We start from the raw sequence: 25556 nt of genomic DNA, 5'->3' as shown, positions 1-25556 counted from the left end.
TAGTAGAGACGGGGTTTCACCGTGTTGCCCAGGCTGGTCTCGAACTCCTGAGCTCAGGCAATCCACCCACCTCGGCCTCCCAAAATGCTAGGATTACAGCTGTGAGCCACCACACCCGACCGCGGGGAATGTCTTTTCACGTGAGTTTCACTATGTGCCTGACACACAGCACGTTCTCAATAAATGTTTCCCGCATTAAGACGCTTCTCAGGAGTCTTCATGTAAATTCATACATGATGACTTCTTTGTAGACTTGTGTCTATGAACATGCAATCAGCCTAACTGAACTTCAGGTCCTCACAGTCTATGAAGCTAAAATAAGGCCCAGATGGGGGGCGGGAAGGGGAGTAGGCAGAGGCGGAAAACGACATTTCAGGCAGAGGGAGCAGATGTCCAGGCAGGAAAGCACAAGGTAACGGGGCACTGGGGTCGCACCACTTTTCCTGGAAGGGAAAAACGGCAGATGAGAGAGGGAGGTTAGAGCCAGTTACCAGTAGAGAGGTCTATGGTCAAAGTCCAGAAGGAAGAAACAGCAGGACGAAACAGCAGGACAGGGGACAACGAGAGGAAGGAAGAAAGGAGGGCACGATGTATGAAGCTCTGCAGCCAAGAGCGCTAATGAAAGGCACGATGGGTGGAGGAAATGTACTGTGTTCCTAACCCGTCAACAAGATGGGTGCACCCTGGCCACAGAGGAGTAAACTGAACCAGGCTTCTCGGTGCCTCACCGCCCAGAGAGGAGGCGGAGTCCCGCCTCGCCCCGTCACGTGGCCAGAGGCGCCCTCAGCACGTGACCTACCTCGCGCTAGGCCAATCAGCCTCTGCAGGGGCGGGGCCGCCGAGTCTGCGGGGCGGGGGCCTCCGTCGGGCCCGCCTCTTCTCGCGAGCCTTGCAGCGGTCGCTCTTCAGCCGCCCACGAGCCGGTGCGAAGGTCTCGCGAGGCTTGGGCGCTGCGGCGGCAGGAGGAGGACGGGGAAGGACGGAGCCGAGCCGCGGCTGCCTCCCTCGCTCACTCCCTCGCGCACTCGCCCGCCCCCTCCCTCCCTCCCCTCCCTTCCCCAGCCCCGGCTCTGGCCCTGGCCCTGGCCCATTCGCTGTTGGGTCTTCCGCTAGGGAGGATGTCGGGCTCGTCGCTGCCCAGCGCCCTGGCCCTCTCGCTGTTGCTGGTCTCTGGCTCCCTCCTCCCAGGGCCAGGCGCCGCTCAGAACGGTAAGCGGGGCGCCGGGGGCGGGCCGGGCGGGGGCTGAGGGGTGCCCGGGCCAGAGGGGGCCCGGTTCTGGCCCGAGGAGACGCTGGAACTCGGGGAAGGGCTCCGAGTGGGCGTCTGAGGGGCTGCGGGTCCGAGAGGAGGAGGTGCCGGCCGCAGGTTTGAGGAGGCGCGGGTGTGAGGACCGGAGGCGCCCGTCCGAGCGGCGGGGGCGTCCGGGGTGAGCCCGAGGTGTTGCCGACTCGGAGGCTCCACGTCCTGGGGCTCGTCGCGCCGGGTCGGCGAGGGGACACGGAGGAAGCCGACGTGAGGAGCTGGAGTAGCGGGGGCGGATGAGGAGGGGGCGCAGCTCTTAGGGAGGGTGGCACAAGACGGGCGTTTGTGTTCCGGGCGACGGGGATGGTGGAGTCGGTCAGGTCCCCCGGGAGCTGGGGTCGTCCAGGATTCTACTGAGGCCCCGTAGGACTGGTGACATCCTTAAAAATAAGGGAGAAATTGGGGGGAAGGGAGTCCTGAGGAACGCGGATGGTGAGCTGAGTACTAGAGCCCAAAGGAGGGGGTAAAGAATCAGGGAACCTTGAATCTGGGGATAGAGGGAAGGTGGGTGGGAAGATAAGGGAGTGGGTTGACTGCAGTAGGGGACCTGGAGAGAGAAGCAGCAGTGTCTCTAAATGAGCTGGGGGAAGAGGGCTGGGTTTGCTAAAGAGGGTGGAGTGCTGGGCATTCTAGGGTAGTGGTTGGGAGAGCAAAAAGGAGTTTCTAAATAAGGAGAGGAAAATGAGCAGAGGATGGAGGGAAAGGGTTGGAACCGAGGTGGGGGAATATTTATTAGAGAAGTTAAGGAGGCCTGGGTATAGAGATGGGGGTGGGGGAAGACAAAAAATCAGGGAAGGGAGTAAAATGCAGGAAGTCGGGGGTGTAATGTTGGTTTGCAGCGTGGAGGATAAATTAGGGAAAGGAGGAGTTGGGATGTGGCAAATGCTGTATGATATTGGTTGGGCCTTTGGGAAGACAGGGACACAGAGCTGCAACTAACTGCAGTGGTGGGATTGAGGGCAGTGACTGGCGACAGGGAAATGGGGAAGTGGATTTTTGAGATGTAAAAGTTTCAAGACTTCTGAGAAACATGAAGTGGCCCCTGGGAGGTGGTACGGTAGAAACGAGAGAATTACTAGGTTTTGAATTGAAGCTCCTTTGAGAAGATGAAGAAATGGTGGGGAATCATGGGCATAGGGACCTAAACAGAACAGATTCTGATTGAAGGCATGTGTTACAATTCAGCTGCTGAATTGCCTTTAAGAAGTGAGACTAGGAATGTGAACCTGTTTCTACTCTTGTGGAAACAGCCACTAAGAGGTTAAAGAATATTTTTTCTATGAAGGAATTTATGGGAAGTCAGTACTGAAAAGTGAACTATAAATTATGTTTTTTTGCTAATCTTTCAGTGTTTATTGTTATGCTAGAATAATTTAAGATTACTCTTGTTAGAGAGGCTGCAATTTAATTTTAAAAAATCAGTGATAGAGCCAGTGGAGTTTTTTGAGAAACTGGGTTTAAGATGCTGAATATTAGAGGGCAAATATATGAATAAAGGATTGACAATATCACCAGTTAAATATGTGTTTGTAGTACCAAATTTTATGTATGCTTCATGGCCTTGGATATCACTGCAAGGGCCAGGAAGGAAACATTTTTTCTGTCTCTAGTATTGAATATGCTAAGTGTATTGGGTATTTTTCCTGTTTCCTTCAAGCTTAAGTCCACAGTGGAAGGGAGGGTAGAGTTAGTCTTATTTGTCTTATCAGTTTTTCAACTATGTCAACAACGTGACTTAAAGAAGCCTAATGCTAATTTTAGCTATTCAGTTTATGGTAATAGCATAGTTTCATTTTGCACAATAGGTGAGAGATTCTTGATCTTAACATGTTTAATCTCTGCTGGTATAAGCTTTTTTCCAATGATTTATAATACGGTAAAATTGTAGTTTCTTAGCAACTAAAGCAAGGTTTTTGGATAGGCCTATAAAGACTCATCTGTCTGCTCTCAGTGATACGTGTTCTAAATACAGCATAGAACGGCCTTTCCCTAGAAATGAGCTTGAATTCAGTCACATGACATGACCGATGAAATGAAGCTGAGCTGCTGGTTGACCCAAATGAATGTAAATTTAATTCAAGGAAGAAATGGCTATTTTTGAGTTTGAGTTCATATAGTTAAGGATGCCATTTTATAACTTTCTATAGTATGTCCTATAATATTAAAGCTTTCAGTTGGTAATAAATAGTCCTGCAATTATCTGACTTCACGTCATGGAGTTTGTGTTTTCTTACAGTGCTTTCAGAAAGGGATACCATGTTTGTGCGTGATGTTGAAATGTTAGATTTTCTATTTAAATGATTGGAGAGAAAAGAAACAAGTGTCTCTGAATTGGGAATGTAGTAGTTTAGATTAAATATAAATGTTTTCAAAAGGCGTTTGTTTCATTATTCCTAAAATGAAGAATTTGGCCCTTATGACTCTCAAGCTTCTGACCCATTGCTGTGGGCATTTGGGGCTTTCATTCAGATAGATTTTGTTGCTCATCCAAATATTTAAACTTGTAAGACCAGTTCCAAGAAAATCCTTATTTGTTGACTTCTGTATGTATCATCAAAATGGTAGTTTAAGGAAGGAACTTGTTCTAAAAAGTAACTTTATAAGACATTCAAAAGCGTTAGACTACAATTGAGTGTAAACAAAGCAGTATAATGTCATCATCAAGAGTACAGGCTTTGGACAGTGACAGACCTGGGTTTGAGTTCCGGCTCTCAATAGCTGAGTGACCTTGAGTAATGCAAACTTCAGTTTCATCATCAGTAAAATGGGGATTACAATAATGTCCATTCTCTAGGGATAATGTGAGATTTAAATGAGTTAATGGACGCTTAAATTTCAGCCTGGCATATTGTGAGTCTCAGTACATGTTAGCTACTACTATTATCCTTTGAAGAGTAGCATTATTCATTTTTTTCATATATTGAAAACTTGATTGTTAATGCTGCTGTCATGGTAAATAGGCCATTTGAAGGCCCCGCATAGAGATTTGTGCTTTTGCTTATGTAACTTTCTCAGAGAAGTGACTAGCTGCACTGTGTCTGCCATTGCAAATTCTGGTGAGGAAGTTCATATTTTCGTTTGAGTTTCTTTTTTCATTAGAGATACTTTATGGCTTTTTTCTTTTTTCTTTTTTTTTTTTCAGTGAACCAATCTTTCAAATGGGCCAGGTATCACTTTCTCATAGAATATTATTGTTGTGAATAAGAGAAATAAAATGTGGTACCTGGCACACAGTGGGAGTGTTATAGATGTTAGCTGAATTAATGAGTGTGGAGTGGTGTATAAAACCGTAATGTATTCGTATGGAAAATATGACACCACATAATTAACACTGTTCAATGGAGGAAAATAAGGCATCTAATGAATCTTATTTTTAACGATCTAAATTTTAGAAACCATTTTGCTTGGGTGATACTAGATAGTTGTAAACATTGTGCTTTGTAATAATGCCAGTATTTGCATTAGATGATTCATGGATCTTTTTCTTTTCTGTCAAGGGCTGTTTGCTTCAGTGGTTTGGCAATTTTCTCTCCCTGATAACATTTTTAGAGATGTATTTGCTAATTGATTGTGTGTCTCCTCTTTGAGTGAACTGAAATGAGCAACAGAAGACAAATCTTGTCTATGGCAGCTGTGGCACAAATGACATGCCAAATGTCAAGCAATAAGTTTTGAGATAATCCAAATAAGATTTGACCAGAAGAAATGGTTTTCCTTGAAATAAAGCCCTTCCTAAGGAGATCACAGGCTTTCAGTCTCTCAGGCTACTGGCTAAAATGTCACTACTGATATAATGGAGCACCCAGGCATGAGAAATTGGTTGGGTCTGGGAGGAAAGGCCATGTTACTACATTAGGACCCATTCCCTGGGTTTGTTTTACAAGGTTACTGGATCCAAATTACAAAGAGATACAGATGGGTTTTTGTGTTGCCAAATGCAATAGAGCTTAACCTGTTATATACCAAGATTTAAAACAACAGAAGGAAATAAAAACCCTTAAGTGAGATTGAAATTCATTACAGGTCTGACTTCACATAAGTTAATACAGATTCTTGTGAGAAATTAGACTATTTTGAGGGAATCCTTTTGTTTTTTCTTATTAATGCAGATTTGATGTGAAACGTTTTCTCTTGTGGAACATACCTTTAGACATTAATAAAAATATTATTTTAACTTTAAAATAAAGTTTAAATAAATATAATTACTTAAATTTAAGAAAATGATTTAATTGGGCCTTGAAAGATGAGCAAATATAATTAGAAAAATGCTCTGTCAGTTTGGACATTGTTTTTTCATTTAATTAGTCTGAGGCACTTTTTAAAAATAAGATGTTTTGTATGTAAACTCTGAAACTTTGCTGGATCTGTGTAAACTTTTTTTTTTTTTTTTTTTTTAAACTATTTGGGAAGGAGATAAGTGCTGGTATCTATTAAAATGAAGTATGTAGAAAAACAGTGAGTGACCATGTTGCATACAAGAAATGTTCAACAAAAGTTTGAATAAAATTATGCAAATAAGTTTTGGAAAAAGTGAATTTTATGAAAATTGTTCTGATGTATTCTATTCAATTTATTGTTTGCAGTGAGAGCACAATCTGGACAGGATCAGAAGTAGAGAATGAAGTTGTAAGAGAAAGGGAAAGACAGAAGAAAGGCTGCAGTAGTACGAGGAGAAAAGCAGGATGCAAGAATGAGGAATGAATCTTCGTTTGAGGAGCATCCGGAAAAATAGAATCTATCAGAAAGAGTAAATAGACCAGGGACCTCTAAAGTAAATTCACACATCAAAGTTTACATAATGGTGGAGAATCACCTCCTGTGAACAATTGGCTTAACTTTCAGTGTGCCTCTTTAAACAAAACATCATTTTACACAAATTTTTTAAATGCCATTGATAATATGGAGTTTAATTTTAAGCACTTTAGATAATGCATTTTGTAAGCTTGTTTGTGAGATTTTTATGGATTTTTTTTTTTTTTTCCAAAATTCCTAATTTTAGTTGGTAAGGATTAGCTTTGGGAAGACAGGAAACCCCTCCAGTAAAACTAATTGGTTATAAATGGTTACATATTTTAGGCTTATATACATAACGAAACTTCGTACTGAATTTAAAAGTGATCTTGTGTAAAAACATTCTAGTGATATTGATGTCTAAATTTAAAAGAGTGAATACACAAGTAAAATGTATTGCTTTTTAAGGATCTATTCAGTTTAGGAAGGAGAGTCAATTTGTATTTAATTTCAATTTATTATATTGTCTGAGACTGAAAGTAGACTTAACTTTTGTTTGCTTTTGTATATATACAAAGGCAAACATTTATCAATCGAGTCTTATTAATTTGAGGTTATTTTTACCTGATTGCTCAGAACTTTTAATTCGTCTTTATCTGTATAGAAATGGGGTTTTCTAAATATTTAAATAATTTCTACATATGTAAATTTACTTGCACAGAGTAAGTTAGGGGAGACATTTAATATTCCTCAAATATCTGCTGGTTTTTTCTTTTGTTTCTTGTTTTTCAAATAAATAAACTGAGTGTTATTCGTGCATTAATACAGAATGTGGTCAGCTTGATGGAAACATCTTGTATTGAGTTTCTTGTACTAAAAAGTACTAATTGATAATCTCTCTTGCTTTCTGAAACAATTATGGAATGTTTTAAGACTAGCCTTTTTACCAAATAATCTTAACTACTAGAGCTTTATGATATGCTTTATGATATCTTCCAGAAATATGTCAATTTGTGCTTTGTTTTTGTTTTTGTTTTTGAAATGGAGTCTCGCTCTGTTGCCCAGGCTGGAGTGCAGTGGTATGATCTCGGCTCACTGCAACTTTCCCTGGTTCAAACAATTCTCCCTGCCTCAGCCTCCTGAGTAGCTGGGATTACAGGTGCCCACTACCACACCTGGCTAATTTTTGTATTGTTAGTAGAGATGGGGTTTTGCCCTGTTGGCCAGACTGGTCTCGAACTCCTGACCTTAGATGATCCACCCACCTTGGCCTCCCAAAGTGCTGGGATTACAGGTGTGAGCCGCTGTTCCCGGCTGAAATATGTCAATTTGGATATGCTTCTCTTGCCTTTTTAAAAATCATTGGTACACCCAGTTATTACTTCAAATTCACTAGACAATGAAATATAAATGAGATGATATGAAATCACTCTGAAAGTATTGGGGTTGTATATATTATGTAAATTTCTATAATTAGAAAACATTAAGTCCCAAATCGTACCAACAGTTTTAATCATATCTAAATGGTTACATACTACACGTGATTAAATATAAAATACTTGACGAAATGTCGCATCCTTTCCTGACGGAATAGTAATAAGGCATAGTATTTCATGTGCAGGAAGATACAGGAAAACAAACAAGAGTGTGTTTGCATATATAAATGGTTATGCCTTTGAGATTCTTTTCTACCTGATGATAGTATTTGGAAACCATTGGACTAGTTGATGTCTGAATTTCCTTTCAGTTCTAAAAATTACTAATTCTCTTGCCCTTACAGCTTAGATATTGTCCCCAGTAGGTAAAAGGCTCAGAGATGACACTTTCTGTTTAAAAGTTTTTAGAAACCTACTTTTGGATGTAATGAAAATTGACTTGGGAGGCATGCGCTGTTTTGAAATCTAACTGCCTCTAAATCTACTTCAGACAGCCCTTGCAGTTCTTGTTTCAAGGGAGGCAGAACAGTGTCTGTTATACAGAGATCTCATATTAAACTTGCTGGGAAAATTGCCAGTGTGAATAAAGAAGTGAACATTCCTGCCAGTTAGATAGATATTTTGTGATCTTTCTGTTGGTTGAAAGTGGTTGACTAATGAAGAGACAATGAAACACACTTAACTATTTGTATTTTTATGTTATTTTTTGAGAAAAAAGTTTGTTTTTTATGTATGAGTTAGTTTCTGCTGTCTCTTAGGCACTTTTTAAGACCTGGGAATTGTCCTTTATTGTTGAAGAAGGCAACCCCAAGTGTTACCTGAATTAAATCCAAGAAAGTTCCTAGATTGTTATTCCTTAGAAACATTGTGTTTAAAGGTCTCAATTTGTAAACATTCATTGTACTACTTTTGTTATCTGTTAGATAGGTTCATTTCCTTGCCTTTTTTTTTTTTTTAGATTTTTAGAATTTCAAACATGTATAAAAATAGACAAATAATGTAATAAACCCCTGTGTATTCGTATCTAGTTTCAGCTACACCCTTGCTACTTATTAATTTTAAAATAACCTAAAAATTACATTGCAAAGTAGAATTTTCTAGGACCTGAAATATAGTAAGTAGGGGTTAGTTTATGTTAGTAAAATGGAATATTTGTCTCACATGTAATCATGTTGAAATTACTTTAAAAATAAGCTCTTTAGAAAATGGCTTTCAAACTTTTTTGTCTGTGACCCAGAGAGTAGTAGCTTGTGACTAATAGAAATTTGTTACAAAATTAGACAAACATGTAACACTTTGTGAAACATTACCTATTCTTAATCAGTGTGAGGTAGTTAAGAGAACCATAGAGACCTTCTGAATAGAATTCACAATTCATTCATGTGTCATGAAACTCAGTTTGAAAAACAGCATTTTCAGGTATGGGTTTTTGTTTATTTTTTATGCACCATATTAGTCTGGAATAATTATGATTTTTGTTAATAAGGATTTTCACTAGGCATTTATGAGTAATAGCACATACTGTTACTAGTCATTATGAGTAAAGAAAATGTAGCATTTTTTATTTATACATTAGCTGTTATATATATTGATTTTTTTTCTATTAGAACTTTAGAAACGGGAAGCCACAGTAATTTGAGTATCATAATCAAGACTTTTCCAGCATATTTAGTTGACCTTTCTTTTAAATTAGAGCTTGTGTTTCTTATTCCTGAGCCTTTGAGTTTAGTACTGCATTGGGAGTACTAACATTTATTCTAAGCCGAATGCTTGACTCGTCTGCTGTAGTCTGAGGCACGTTTCTGGTGAGTACAGATTGACTTAAATACTGGCCAAGAGAGGAGAGCCAGAACCATCACTGAAGAATCATCTGCCGTTCACATTTAAGATCCTAGAGTGGGGGGATTACTTCCTAGTTTTTAGACACTGCTTCCTGGAGGAAAAAAAAAAAGGCAACAAGATGTCTTCCTTTGTTGGCAACTATCTGTGAAATACTTCTAAATTCATAGATTGAAGGAATGTGTTAAATTTAACTTGGGGTTTTTTGATTATACGAGTTTAGCAGGTTTGGGAACCATTGTGGAACAAATGGAAAAAAATAGCACAGCAGCTCCAGCATTGAAATTATATTCATTAATGCTGAATCTCAAATCATGCATCAAGGGAGATGAAATAAATGGCCTTAATGCAAACCAGGAAACTGCTACCTGGAAAAGAGCAAGTATAAAGAGGTTTCAAATAGCTTGCAGTGAACTGTCATTGAATTACCCTTACACAAATCACATAGTGATCACGTATCAAAAGTATGGTGCTACCTAACGGTGTTACTGTTTTCTTACTAGGATTGAACTCCAAATAAGAATACTTTCTAATCACATTTTGGAAAAGACATAGAATCTATGTTGATGGTAGCTTAAGATTTAGGAGAAAAGCTGAAGGAGCTAAACTTAGGAAAAGGGAGCACTAGGGGGATGTGATTATCTATTAATACTTTCAAGGTAGCAGTGTAAATGAAGTAAGGGAATTAGGCAGTCTCCAAAGATGGATGGGCTGTATCAAAGAGCAATGGCCTAGAGCACAGGGAAGAAAAGCATAGGTTTAGTATTAAGATGATTTAATGAAACTAACAGAAGAAAAGAGTTATTTGCACTCATTGTCAGAACCACTATAAGTAGGACAAAGAGCTGGTTGAGAGGGCACTCAAAACCAGAAGTGATCTCTTTCTGTTATATTTAGTACTGTGCTTGTTTAGGAGCTCAATGAGAGAAAAATCTTTATGGAAATGAATATGAAATGAAATGGGCTTTTCAAAAGTGTGTTTTTCTATTGTTTGTTTTTAAACAGGATTTTGCTCTGTTGCATAGGCCGTAGTGTGATTGATCATAGCTCAACGCAGCCCCAACCTTCCAGGCTCAGGTGATCCTCCTGCCTCAGCTTTCCAAGTAGCTGGGACCACAGGCGCGTACCACCATGCTTGGCTAATTTTTTAATTTTTTGTGGAGATGAGGTCTCCCTATGTTGCCCAGGCTGGTCTCAAACTCCTGGGCTAAAGTGATCCTCCTGCCTCTGCCTCCGAAAGTGCTGGGATTACAGGCATGAGCCACAGCCCCCTGTCAGCCAGTGTTTAAAGATCATAAATTAGTGTTTGTTTCTGGCTCTAAACGTCAATGATTTTGAATCCAAGAAAAATGGTAGATTAACTTTGGACTCCATTAAGGTAGCTTTTAGGACTTGCCTGTGATATTTAAAACAATTTCATCTACTATAACCTTCAAAAACAACTTCTTTTTGTTGTCAAAAAGCTAAACTATGAAATTCTTCCAATATATGTTTAATACAAAGAAGCCTAAATAATAAAGGGTCCATTAGACTTTAGATGAAACCTAGTAAAAGTATAACCTTTGGTCATTAGAAATTAAGCTGTTTTTATTATATGGTAAATGTGTGCTATTAAGAACCTAAAAAAGGACACTTTCATCTTAACTTCATTAGTTAAAATTCTGCTGTGATAGAAGCCACAGTCTGTTCTTTAGAAGTGCGAGCTGCTGCTGTAATACCTTGGTAGAGACCGGAGCTTGCTTTAATTAGTTTGAAGAGTGTAGGGTTCTCAGATAAAATATAGGATACCCAATTGTATTTGATTTTCAGATAAACAACGAAGAATTTTTATTTACTAAATATGGCAACCCTAGAAGAATGTATCTTTGTTATTTTGGCCTTCCATTTAGAACTTACAAAGAACCTTGTAATTTGGTGAGGTTTTTGTGTATTAAATGTTTCTAAAGTAGATTTAATAGGGACAAAATCATGTTGCATTGCAAATTTTGTGTGAGAAAATATAGGTTAGAGTAGCATTGTTTTATTTTGATAACCTCACATTTCTGTATGTTTTCTTCAGCTACCTTATATCTGACAGTAATTTTTTTCATTTATTCTCTGAAATTTAAAGCCGTTTTCAGGAAGAAGGTGGGCTGAGGGCCTCAGGCTTTTTTTAAACAATTCTCCCTCTTCTCTCCTTACCTAAAATATTTAAAAATTTAGGGCATTATTGCCTAAAGGGTATAAGATAAGTATGTTTCTGGGGCTCCTGGTTTAAGGATTGTCCTTTTCCATATTTTTGCCTGGGGGCTTGGAATGTATTTGTATTCTTGGTTTGGAAAAAGAAAAAGGTAGATATCAACAAAGATGTGATTGGCCACACCCTTTTCTTTCTAATGGGTTCAAAATAATTTTCACTTTCTGAATTGTAACCACCTGATTTATAGAGTCCAAAAGTGGATGTTAACAATGCAGATAGATTAGGGATGTGATTATTTGGTAGCTAAATTTCAGTACCAAGAAAATAATGGTTTGATGAATTTTTAGTAATAGTGTGTCCCTGTTTATCAGTAATTCATTATAAGAGCTCTATCTTTTGTCCTTTTGGTATGGCCAATGCAAGGAGTGGTACCTATAAGAAAAATTGAACAATGGAATAGGTTCCAGGGAGAATGATATTAAGGAACATGAAACAGAACCCTAGTTATACTTACCTATATTTATTTGAAATAAATTTAAGGTAATTTTAAGAAATATTAAAAATAACGTGTAGTTTTTATGAAAGTGGGAAATTACCATTGTAAATATAAAATGTGAATAAGAACTATACTACAGAGGTCATCTTCTTGGGCAATGAAGTTGAGTAGAAAGAACACTGGATTTGGCAGTAGCCCTGAGATACTGTCTTTTTGCATTTTAGTACTCTGTTTCTATTTTAAAAATTAGCAAAATACTTAACCCCTAGAGTTTTATAGGATTAAATGATAATGTATGGTAAAGTGCTTAATAAACTGCTGTGTTTTTAAATGGCATGCTTGTTTAGCTTTGAGGTATAGGGCATGGTATTTATAGTGTTTACCCTTAATAGGTTAACAGCAGCTCTGGTAGTTCATAAGAAAGTCAAGAGGAAAAATAAAGTACTAATGAGAAGGGTCAGATTATTTCAAGGTTGGCTTTTTTGACAAATGATGACTATATCATTAAAATGTGCATTTTAGATGGTTGTTAATAGACCAATCTTTTCATGGAATTTATTCCTCTCTACTAGGGAAGGTTGATATTGAATTTCTGTGATCTTTGTAATGTACTCACTGCGCTTACCTCAAGTTAAATTTAGTCACAGGGAGCCTTGTTAGCTTTCATCCCCATTCTCTCCTTTCCTTGCCCAGATAGGTGACTGAAAGTGAAATCAAATGTCTATCTTGTGTTTACTTTTTATAGCAAATTTTTATAACTCCCCTTTACTATCCTGAAATAAAATTCATATATGTTTTGACCTACCTACATGTTATTAAAGGAAAAACAATCTGATGTCCTAAGTTTAATATAAAGGAGAAAATAAGGGAAAAAAAACTTATAATAATAAAATGTTTAGTCTGTAAGTGCTCAGGCATGACTACACAGAAAGACATTGAAGTAGCCCATTGTTTATATCAGAAAAACCAAGCTACAAATTCAGACCGATACAGTTGTGCTATGATGGTGAAACGAATACCATAGGCAGTGTTGCTGCTGATAATGTGATTTTCCGAAAAGGTGAACAGCTCTTGGTAGAGTTCCAAATGAAGCAAAGAACAGTCTATTCTCACTTTACGCAGTAATTGCATTCCTGGAAAATTGAGTGATGATTAAAATCATGCAAGACTACTTTGTGTTATATTTAAAACAGAGTTGGGTTCTGGGCTCAGAACAAGTTTTTCATCTTGCTTGTCATTTGAAAGTGGTGTAGGAAGAGGAACAAATTCTTTACTGTGCAAGACTTTTCCTTTGTGGGATGTTGAGAATCCTTGGTGCCTGCCCACTAAAGGCTAGTAGTGCCACGTAAGTCATTGTGTCAACCAAATATAGACAAATTTCCAGAATGCCCTATAAAAGGCAGGGCAGCCCCCATTGAAAATATCTTTATTTTGTTCCTGTACTTGTAAGTATCCTCTGATTTAGGATTATAGTACTCAGTCCCGAGTACTATCAGTGGTCAAAACCACATCCCTTCTAGGAATAGAAAGGCAAGGAGAGCAACTGTTGACTTGCCTTTATTCTTTTTGTTAACATGCATTAAAGCAGGGTTTGCAAACTCACTCACCACAAGAGCTAAGTAAGTACCATTTGCTAAACTAGAGAATACATGCTTTGAAAACAGTGAAAGTTAAATTTAAAAACACTTTGCTGATGAAATAAAATTGTCAGTGGGCCTCCACGTTGTGTCCTCTTCACCAAAGGATTATATTATGAATTTTGGGGCCTGAAAGATTAGGTTGAAACCCTGGTTTTTGGCAAATCTTTTAATCTCTCTTAGCCTCTGTTTCCTCATCTGCTTATTAGACATAATATACACCTCACAGGATGGCGGTTAGAATGAAGTTGCATACACACAGCGACCAATATAGTACCTGACACATGTGCTTAGTGAACTTTTCTCTCTGCCCTAATATCCATTCAGTTACCTTGGTTACTTTTTAATCTGTTGTTTTAAAGCTAGCTATGTGTTCTATAGTTAAACAATGATAAAATTTGAAATCTTTAATATAGAGGATATTAGTCCCTTATTTTTAACAAGCAAGTAATTAAAGTGAACTTTTATGATTAACAGACAACTTATTTACCATTTAGGGTATATGGAGTCTGATGCTTATAACAATAAATATGCTTATTCCAAAATATTTCAGTATATCACCCTCTTTAGTCTTTCAGGTTGGCTTATAACATTAATGTATCCAGGTAGCAGTGGTCTTCTTGTAGGAGGTAATTTTGCTAGTGCTACAGCAATATATTGCACTATCAAAATTAGGTTGTTCCATAGAAGTGACATGTTTTGGTAGTTGTTGCTTGACTTAGAAATTTAGCAGCATGGTTTTTACTAGGAAACTATGGTATATTATTTTCTTCCAGTTATCCAGTGAATGTTTTGAAAGTTTGACATTTTCTTGGTTCTTGTAAAATTCTTTAGAGATGTACACAGTTTGCTGTACATTTTGTTTTCAGATTTTAGCAGCAGAAAGTTTTTTTCTTTTTAAACATTAGTAATTAAGACAATGATCTAAATAGTTAAAGCAATAGAAGCTTTATTCTCACCATAATTCTGTTGTTCATCTTTGTTTTCCTCTACAATATAATTTGTAATCCTTTTAAAGACCTCTGTGCCTTAGTTTACATTTTTAAATTTAATTTATTGTTATATATATTTTTTTGAGACAGGGTCTTGCTCTATTGCCCAGGCTGGAGTGCAGTGGCATGATCATAGCTCACTGCAGCCTCGACTTCCCAGGCTCAATCAATCCTCCTGTCTCAGTGTCCTGAGTAACTGGGACTACAGGTGTACACCACCACAGCCGGCTAATTTTTTAAAAAACTTTTTTGTAGAGATGTGGTCTCATTATGTTGCCCAAGGAGGTGTTTTTGGTTTTGTTTTGTTTGAGACAGGATCTTGCTTTGTCATCCGGGCTGGAGTCAGTGGTGAGACCACCGCCCACTGCAGCCTCCTTTGTCTGGGCTCAAGTGATTCTTCTACCCCACCCTCCCAAGTAGTGGGACCACAGGTGCGTTCCACCATGCTCAGCTAATTTTTAAAAATATTTTGTAGAGACAGTCTCACTGTTGCTCAGGCTGGTCTCCAAAGTGTTGGGATATAGGCTTGAGCCACTGCACCCAGCCTGTGATTTTTTTATAAAGTCATTTAATTTTTCCTATCTTAATTTTATTCTCTTCTTACCCATATCTTCCTGGTACTGTTTCTTCTGGTATCTTCCGTTGTTTCTAGATAAACATTTGCCACTTAAAATTTTTAAATTCTGTTTTATTTTAATCCTTTTTAGGCAGAGAGGTAGAGGTTCCGTAGTCTATGTGCAATATAAAAGTTTAGATGACTGATGTTTTTTGAGCAGGAGTGTTTGCATATTGTGAGTGGGTATTTTTGCGTTTCCTAGTAGCTATTTAATGACTTTGTATGGTACAGATTTTTCTAACGTGTTTTTTTTTTTAAATCTTTTAATCCCCAAAGGGTCATAATGCCCATATTTCTCAGAAACAGCTCAGCTAGTCTTCAAGGCCTAGTCACAGAGGAAATTAATTCCTGACGGATCTCAGGACATCGAGGCAGAAAGAATTCCAGGCAGGCAGCTAGTAATGAATATTGATTATGAGCTATGTGGTACTTGCTGTGGAGTGGTAAATTTTAGTGCTTCCCTGCAAAGCTACCACTTACTGTGGAGTAGTGCACATGAAACATTCTGAAACGTCTGCCCATGGAGCATATAATTTGCTACTCAGTGGCAAGTAGACATTAAAATTCAATTATGGGGTGGGGGTGGTGCTAGGGATAATCAGACTTTACAGCTGGAGGATGAAAGAGCAAATTTTGATGTGCATTAAAGGGGAAAAAACCCAGTAGAGTGTACAAAGTAGTAGTTCTTACTGTAGGAACAACATCAGGTTATAGTGAAAATTGCTCAGAAGTTATCAGAATAATGAGCTTTCCTGGCATTTGTATTTTAGTAACAGGTGTGTATATTTCAGCAACTTTGTAAAGCCAGAATGGGAGTTTGAGTGGAATCTGTTTTTAGTAGTGTCTTAGTAGAGTGTCATCTTACCATTCTGCAACACTATCTGTTTGTAACAGAAAGAGCTAAAGAATTGTGTCAAGTCTTGAACTCTCAAAATACACCACTGGAAAAACTTGACAGGCCCACTAGTAAGTGAGCCTGAGGTAACCAGATACATAAGCTTGTCAGCCATCTGTGCCTAGAATTTAGAGAAGTTTTCATCAGGCCAGATTTCCAAAGGAGAGCTGTAACTAACCACAGGAGGGAATACCAGTGGTTAGTTAGGAAGGATGAATCCTCTCACACTGGATAGTGTTTAGTCAGTATTTTGACATTGAATTATTCCATTCGGTTTTTTGAAAGAAGGAAAAAGTTACTGGATTTTTAAAAATTATATAAGGATTTGCTTACATGATAACTTCAAATAATACTTAGGTGTTTAACGAAGTTCTTCGTTTTACTCCTTGATACTGCTACTTTCTGGGTATAAGCAGTGTTAGTAGTTTGTTGCGTAGCCTTTCAAAGCTTGGTTTATGTAGGCATATCATATACATACTGTGATGCTTTGCATTTAGTAGTATTATGTTATAATTCATCTTGGTATTTATAGTCTTTTTTGAATATAGTAATTTGAGTGGCAGAAATTTTCATTTATGTAAATGTATGGAACTACTAGAAAACATCTGTTGTTACTGATTGTCACCAAAGGGAATTATGTTGATAATGACTGCATTCTTGGTATTGAAATTGGCCTACTGAGAGGGAAGCAGGGAAAAGCTTCATTAAATGGAATAGAAAAAATATACAACAATTTTTATCCTCAGGCGTACTTTTTGGATGAAATCTTCAATGTTCACACATTTAATATCTTAGCCATGTGGATAACTCCTGGGACAACTCTGCTAATTTTTAGTGAAAGCATTCTGGAAACAATTTTGCTGTCCCTTTTCAAGGCAAGCAGCAATATTTTGCTGGTGTTTGGGACACGAGGTAGGTAAGTAGTATAACCTGACAGTCTACCTCATTGCAGAGGTGAAAGTTCTACTTAATCATGTTGTTAGAAGGTAATACAGACCTGAAACAAGTTGAGGAGAGTACAAATAAGAAGTAATTGTGAAGGGAGAATAGAAGAGATTTGGACAATTGGCTGAATTTTGGGATTTACTGTGGGACTGAGGAGGCAGCAGGATTTAGTGGATAGAGCATTAGTGAACAGGAGTCAGAATATTTGAATTCTAGTTAAGGGTTCTGCAACTAAAGTATAGCTTCTTTGGTGCATGGTATATTTGAATGTTAATTAGGGGCAAGAATTAGATTTAGGAGTTTTCAGCCTTTAGCTGCAGAAAGTTTCTTGTTGTTAGATACAAGGAGAGCTGTTTGAGGGGTAGAGGGAGTCCCATAAGTGTTCCAAAGAATCCTTAAGGCCTGTGTAGCAGGGTATCTAAATTGAAAAAATGGATGACCCCTTTGTAGACCTACTTTGAAAGTTTTTGCATAAGAATGTTTTATATGTTTGGTTCATAATCTACTTGGTCAATCTTGATACCTGCATGAAAGAGGTCGTGTGCATACTTTGTAAAGTCAAGGATTAAAATATTTATACTAGGCTAGGCTGGGCGCAGTGGTTCACCTCTGTAATCCCACCACTTTGGGAGGCCGAGACAGGCAGATCACGAGGTCGAGTGACCTCATGGTGAAACTCTGTCTCTATTAAACATACAAAAATTAGCTGGTCATGGTGGCATGCGCCTGTAGTCCCACCTACTCAGGAGGCTGAGGCAGGAGAATTGCTCGAACCTGGGAGGTGGAGGTTGCAGTGAGCCAAGATCGCGCCACTGCACTCCAGCCTGGGTGACAGAGCAAGACTCTGTCCACCCCCCACCAAAAAAAAAAAAAGCACAAAGGTAATTACCCTATGCAAAATGGATTCAGTACAATAATTTTTATTACAAGGCTTGCCAACCTCTGGGGAAGAAAGAGCTACCTGTCATTTACCCGAGTTTTGAAACCCAGGTATATACATGATAGAGTACAGAAATGCGCTGTTAAGTTTCTGCTTGGAAAGAGGATGAAGCTGCTATTTTCATCTCTTCTTGGTGGGAAGAAAATCTTAGGGGTGTGTCATTTTAGTAACCACTTTGGATATCTGCCAGTGAGAACTGGAAATGTACTACTAAGTTCCAGTTTATTCGTTAGGAACATCAGCTTTTAAAAATGGGTCTTAGTAATGCCAAATACCTTTTACACTTATAGACCCACACAGACTTTTTGTATAGGTAATTCAGATTGGGGGTGAAAGTGTAGTGATAAAGGCCTGAACTGTTAACCTTGGTGACAAAAGAAGTAGAACTCACTGTGTACCAGTCATTCTAAGATAAAATGTGTTTGGGTTAGATAATGTATATAGGCTATTACTTCTGATTGTTCATAGTAAAAGCATTGCTGTCAGTGAGGCAATATAGTGTAGTGGTTGCAGCCTCTGGAATTATACTGCTGAGGTGTGCATCCTGCCTCTGTACCATGTGTAGAGTGGCAAAAGCAACGTTAAGAGGTAGACTGTATCATTACGTAGCAAATTAAATTATGATATACTTTGCATTATGTTTGACACATAAATGATCAATAAAGGCTAGCTGCTGTTATAATGAATTTGCTTTTGGAGGCATTAGTTATGTACTCAGTAATCTTTTTGAAATGTTCTTTTTTATTTTTTTAAGAATAGTTAGAAAATGTCCTACTCCCTGTGCATCCCTGGCTCATGATGGTTTTCTTCAAGATTGTCTTTTTTTTTTTTTTTTGAGACGGAGTTTCGCTCTTGTTACCCAGGCTGGAGTGCAATGGCGCGATCTCGGCTCACCGCAACCTCCGCCTCCTGGGTTCAGGCAATTCTCCTGCCTCAGCCTCCTGAGTAGCTGGGATTACAGGCACGCGCCACCATGCCCAGCTAATTTTTTTGTATTAGTAGAGACGGGGTTTCACAATGTTGACCAGGATGGTCTCGATCTCTTGACCTCGTGATCCACCCGCCTCGGCCTCCCAAAGTGCTGGGGTTACAGGCTGATTGTCTTTTTTAAAAGAAAACATTTTTAGACTGTTTGTTTTTGATGCTAGGAGTTTCACAGAGACTGTGAACATCCATCTCTTTTAGACTTAGTGATGGGCAGCATCACTACCTAATTTGGAAAACAGAGGTTTAGTTGAAATCTAACTGTAAAGTAAAGACTCAAGTAAGATATCTATTTTAAACTCAGATTTATTCCCTTGCTTGTTAGAAAACTGACATCAGGAATTTTATTTTTTTTTAAATAAAAGATAACTTCTAAGGCATCTGTGGTAAATTCAAATATACCATAGTCTAGTCTTTTAGAATGTATTCATACGATTCTGCTGATAGTAAGAAAGGCGGCTCTGATGGCCACCTTTCTAAGAAAAACTCCCCTAATCAAAGAAAGGTGGTTTCGTTTATTATACTGTTTATTAATGTGACTAGTATATTTTAAGTTTTTAATAGGTTGAAATTTAATGAAAGGATTTTATTCTTAATCCCTCATTAATAAGAATCTTATTGCTCACCTTTTAACAAATATTGAATATAATGTGTGCAGCAAGTCACTGTGGGGAAACAAAATTAGAGACATATCCTAGTTTCCAAATAATTTATAATGTATTAACATATATTCTTTCTTTTTACCTTACGCATCTTTGTGGAGTCATAGAATATGGCATTTGAATTGATTCACCAATTACATCTACAAGTACATAGATCTGCAGAACATTAAAGCTAAAAGGACCTTAGAAATTGTCCATTCCAGTCTTCTGATTATATGCACAAGGGCACTGAGGTTTCAGGTTTTAATATATATGTATATACTTATTAAATGGAATGATTTCTATAACTATGCTTTTTTAAAATTTATTTTTAGACAGGCTCTCCTTCTGTTGCCCATACTGGAGTGCAGTGGCAAAGTCTCAGTTCACTGCAACTTCCACCTCCCAGGCTCAAGTGATCCTCCAACCTTAGCTTCCTGAGTAGCTGGGACTGCAGGTGTGGACCACGATTCCCAGCTAATTTTTTTTTTTTTATATGTTTTTGTAGAGATGAGGTTTTGTCATGTTACCTAGGCTGGTCTTCAGTTCCTAAACTCAAGTGCTGCCTGCCTCAGCCTCCCAAAGTGCTGGGATTACAGGTATGAGCCACCACACCTATCCTAAATACACCTTTTAAAAAGTCCAAATTTAAATTGATATGTAGCTCACACCTGTAATCCCCGAACTTTGAGAGGCTGAGGTGGGTGGATCACTTGAGGACAAGAGTTCAAGACCAGCCTGGCCAACATGGCAAAACCCTGTCTGTACTAAAAATACAAAAATTAGCCAGGTATGGTGGCGGGCACCTGTAATCGCAGCTACTTGGGAGGCTGATGCAGGAGAATTGCTTGAACCTGGGAGGCAGAGGTTGCAGTTAGCCAAGATCACGCCACTGCACTCCATCCTGGGCAACAGAGTGAGACTCTGTCTCACAGAAAGAAAAAGGTATGTCCGACATTTTGTTACCATATATCTTCGTATTCGTTTCTGAGACACAGAGAGTGTAGGATAATAAATTCTAGAGAGTCAGTGCTAGCTGACTATCTTGGTCTATTTTTTTTTAACCAGAGTTTATGATTTTACTAAATATTATAATATGAAATTACTAAGTGGAGAACTGCCTTTTGTAAATATTAGGGTTCATTGATCTTTGTTTACTACCATTTAAAATTAAGAGAGGCATTTCTTCTTTTGGAGTAATAGGGCCTTGCATTGTGTACTTTATAGTAAGACCATAGGTTCTGGCTAATGGGAAAATTATTTCAGCTAAGGGTGGTATAGTTACCAATTAATATTGAATGTAGGAGAATAATGTGGAAGATTTGTAATTTTAGTAGAGAAAAATCAAAGGAATTTTGGAGGTGCTGTGGAGGATCTGAGACACGGATATTCAACAATCAAAGGGATTCTTGGAAAATTATTGTTCAAAGTTTTGGGGAAAGTTTATAAATCAAAAGTATACTGTATTTAGAATTGGAAGTTTATTAACCTAGAATTTTATTCTGGGATTTTTTTTTTTTTTTTTGAGACAGAGTTTCGCTCTTGTTACCCAGGCTGGAGTGCAATGGCGCGATCTCAGCTCACCGCAACCTCTGCCTCCTGGGTTCAGGCAATTCTCCTGCCTCAGCCTCCTGAGTAGCTGGGATTACAGGCACGTGCCACCATGCCCAGCTAATTTTTTGTATTTTTAGAAGAGACGGGGTTTCACCATGTTGACCAGAATGGTCTCGATCTCTTAACCTCGTGATCAACCTGCCTCGGCCTCCCAAAGTGCTGGGATTACAGGCGTGAGCCACCGCGCCCGGCTATTCTGGGATATCTTCACTCTAATTACTTAATCTTATATAATACATCCTCCAGGTTCCCTGTAAGTTGAGTAACCATAATTCTCAGTTTGTGCCTGTTGCCATGTCAGAATCATTAACAGCACCCTTTTTACTCTCAAAAGTATTCAGGTTTAGATGACAAATTATATGGTTACCTTCCCCATAAGTGTAATATATTCTCCTGGGCATTTAATATGATGAAAGTTTAGGAGATTTCTTCCAATAACATTCTTTTCCCTACGATGAGAGATTTCTGTTTAGTGGAGTTAGGAGGGCGTTAATTAAGATAGGCTAAAAAAAAAAAAAAAAAGGGCTAGTGGAAGTCTGATCTTAAGGTTTAAGAGTCCCATGTTTTGTTTTCTTTCCTTTTCTTTTGGAGACAGGACCTCGCTCTGTGTGCCTAGACTAGAGTTAAGTGGTATGATCATGGTTTATTGCAGCTTCGACCTCGTGGGCCCAAGTGTTCTTCCCATCTCAGCCTCTTGAGTAGCTGGGACTACAGGTGCACACTGCCATGCCTAGCTAATTCTTTAAATTTTTGTAAGAGACAGAGTCTCTGTATGTTACCCAGGCTGGTCTTGAACTCCTGGGCTCAAGTGATCCTCCTGCCTTGGTCTTCCAGTGTTGGGATTCCAAGAGTGAGCCACTTTGCCCAACCCATCCCATGTTTTCTGTGCTTGCATCAGAAACACAGGATAGGTGAACATTACTAGCTTGTCTGGGCAGAAGTGATTTCTGATTGCTCAAAAGTAGCTTTGCATTTATGTATCATTTTAAAAATTTATCTGCAATCAGATATGCTCAGTCTCAAGTGCAAATAAAACTCAGTACATGATTATAAGTATTTTTCAGTTGATACTTTTAATTTAAAAAAATAGACTGCATTTTTAGAACAATTTTAGAGTCACAGCAAAATTGAGCAGAAAGTACAGAGAGTTCCCATGTATCCCCTGCCCTGTCCCCACACACATAGCCTCCTCCACTATCAAATCCCCACCAGAGTAGTACATTTGTTACAACTGAATCTACATTAACATACTGTTATCACTCAAAGTCTATAGTTGAGGACTTTGTGTTTAGGGTTCATTCTTGATGTTGTGCATACTATGAGTTTTGACAAATAATGTAACTACATATGCTCCTTATTATAGTATTATACAGAATAGTTTCACTGTCCTAAAAATCCCCCATGTGCCACCTGTTCATCCCTCCTTCCCTCTTAACTCCTGGTGCCACTGATCTTTTTATTGTCTCCATAGTTTTGCCTTTTTCAGAATGTCATATATGTAATTGGAATCATACTGTGTACCCTTTTCAGATTGGCTTATTTCACTTAGTAGTGTGCATTTGAGCTGTCTCCATGTCTTTTCATGGCTTGAGAGTTGGTTTTTTTTTTTTTTTTTTGCATAAAATGGCATTGAATTTTTTTTAGTATTTTACTGTTTGGGAGCATATTTAAGAAAGTGTTCTTGCTAGTCTGTTTCAAGATTGGCATACTAAATTCCACAAGTGGGATCTTTTAATTCTTTAATAGTGGGTTGAATATGTGATAAATTCCCATTTAATGGGAGTGAAATTGCTTGTTACTTTAAGAGTGATTTTCCCCGTGTTCCTGAATGAACAATAATTGCATGAGTTGTTGCAAATTTAGGGACAAATACAGGATCTTCATAAACTGTGTCATACCAAATATCAAATATTCTTTGGACTGTTGCTCCATGTAACTGTATAAATAATTTTTGCTACTATCACAACTTAAGTAGTGGGAATGTTTGCAGTTTCAGCACATTGTCCATATGGTCCATATGTAACAGAGTCAAATTTGTCTCCTCATTTTTCAGGATTCAAAATAAGACTCAGTAAAGTTCTGCCGAGCATCTTCTTTTTTTATTGAGAAACCACTGGGGCTTAGAGGAGGAAAATTTCCCCATCTCATGCCATTGTGGAGTGAAGAGTCTCTTCTTCACTTGTCTGTGTATCACTGTTATATCCTTATTTTCCAAAATCATATTTGTTTAATCTTTACAGAAATATTTGAGATGGCCAGAAGGTGGGAAAAGGGGCATAAACATTGTAATACTTCATGAACTTTTATCACAGTCTAAAATAGGGGTTACTATTTCTATTAATACTTTCTCTGGAATCACTGGTCTATGGCATATTGGCTTTGTTTCTTTTCAGTACTCTTTACTGCAGAGTGGGAGTTGGTTTAGCTTTGGGCTTTAGGCTGAGATTCCATGTTTTCCTTTTTAAAAGTTGAGGAAATTTGGTTGGGATTATGTGTTGGTTTTTTTCTCCACAAAAAGCATTCCATGTTAAGTGAAATAACCCAGGAACGGTAATTTAAACACTACATGTTCTCACTCATATGCAAGAGCTGAAAAAAGTTGATCTCATAGAAGTAAAAAGTAGGTCAGTGCAGTGGCTCATGCCTGTAATCCCAGTACTTTGGGAGGCAAGGCAGGAAGATAACTTGAGGCCAGAAGTTTGAGACCAGCATACTCTACAAAACAGCAACAACAACAAAAAAAACCCATCTCTACAAAAAACTAAAAAACTTAGCTGGGTGGGGTGGCACACACCTGTAGTCCTAGCTACTCTAGAGGGCGAGGTGGGAGGATTGCTTGAGCCCAGGAGTTTGAGTATACAGTGAACTGTGATCATACCACTGCACGCCAGCCTGGGTGGCAAGAGTGAGACCCTGTCTCTAAAAAAGAAAAAGTAAAAAGTAGAACAGGAAGGTGGGGGAAGAAAGGAATAGGGAGGGATTTGTTTAAGGACACAAAATTACAGCTAGATAGGAGGAATAAGTTCTAGTGTTTTATAGCTAAAAAATACTAGACGTAGGATGACTATAATAGTAATACATATTTTCATATTGCTAAAATAGAAAATACTGAATGTTCATGACACAAATGATAAATGTCTGAGATCATGGCCATGCTAATTACCCCAATCTGATCATTATACATTGTATATATATTGAAACATCACTATGTTCCCCATAAATATATACAATTTTGTGTCATATAAATATATACAATTACGTGTCATATAAAAAACAAGGGGAAAAACATTTCCAAAGGTAATCTTTGGAACCATATGGATACTGTTTTCTCAGAAGTTAAGGATTCTTTGTAAACGCGAATAGCATTACACACTCAGCGAAGTCTAATGCTTCTTTGAGACCTTCTGGTATGGATACTGTGCCTTATGTCTGAGTCACTTAAGTCTTCTGAAGGAAAATAATAAAATATTTACTAGACATTATTAAAGGTGTTGTCTAGATATGGGAAGGGAATTAGTTCCTAACTTGGGGTATTTTATCCTAGTAAAAATGCATTGCATTCAGTGGTGAATCATTTGGAAAGAAGTATAATTATGTAGAAAGTTCCATTCTCAGTCTCTTTTTCATCCTCCCTGAGTGAGCTCATCTCCTCCCATGTCTTCAATGTCCATAAGCTGATGATTCCTAAGTGCATGTTTCCGGCCTCCACTTCTCTCCTGCATATCAGATCTGGACATCTCCAGATGTCTTTAAAGCCAACTCAGCCTGCTCTCCCTTATTACATTTATAGTATCACTGTCCACTCCACATCAACAAGTTCACTTGATTCTAGCTTGTAAACATTTCTCATGTCTGTTACCTTCTCATCATTCCCACAGCCGCTCTTAATTAGTTCAGACTCATTTTTCATTTGAATTATTGAAGGAACTTCCAGACTCCTCCTTGACTTCCTTATTTCTGACAGCCTTTGTGCTGCCACCAGTCAGAGCAGTCATACCCTTGTTCTATGGAAAGAATATGCTCTCCATAGCTTACAGGATACCTGTCATTCTCCCTATGTTGTGAGGTGTGGAGGATATCATCTGCCCTATTTTTCTCAATAGCATGAGCACTTAATAGGTGCTTGACATATCATAGCACTCAAAAAATGTTGAATTTTTTCACTTTTATCTAGAACTTATTCCTACTATTTGTTATACTGTGCTCATGGTGTTTCCTTTTGCCTAGAACAAGACCATCTCTCCCCTCAACTGACAAGACTAGATTTTAATGCATAAGCTTTCTAGGTATACATTAGTCCACTCCCCC

The 25556-nt window shown here is 38.3% G+C and overlaps 1 protein-coding gene across 4 annotated transcripts in view; it reads left to right on the top strand.

The window, feature by feature from the left end:
• The first annotated feature begins 938 nt into the window (after window positions 1-938).
• The window catches only part of NPTN (neuroplastin), a 72024-nt gene continuing 47406 nt past the window's right edge, over window positions 939-25556 (top strand). For 2 of the 4 annotated variants that reach the window (XM_012475888.2, XM_012475884.2), the window contains exon 1: window positions 939-1209. In XM_012475888.2, coding sequence (XP_012331311.2) covers window positions 1119-1209 — 91 coding nt within the window. In that variant the 5' untranslated portion in view covers window positions 939-1118. Of the gene's footprint in view, window positions 1210-5886; window positions 6075-25556 lie in introns of those variants that run through there. The other 2 variants (XR_010344534.1, XM_064382357.1) reach the window with 2 other exon arrangements.

This window comes from Aotus nancymaae, unplaced genomic scaffold (genome assembly GCF_030222135.1).
Source record: "Aotus nancymaae isolate 86718 unplaced genomic scaffold, 86718_ANA_hifiasm-v0.15.2.pri h1tg000003l, whole genome shotgun sequence".
Taxonomy (NCBI): Eukaryota; Metazoa; Chordata; class Mammalia; order Primates; family Aotidae; genus Aotus; species Aotus nancymaae.
This window is presented reverse-complemented; position numbering and strand designations above follow the sequence as displayed.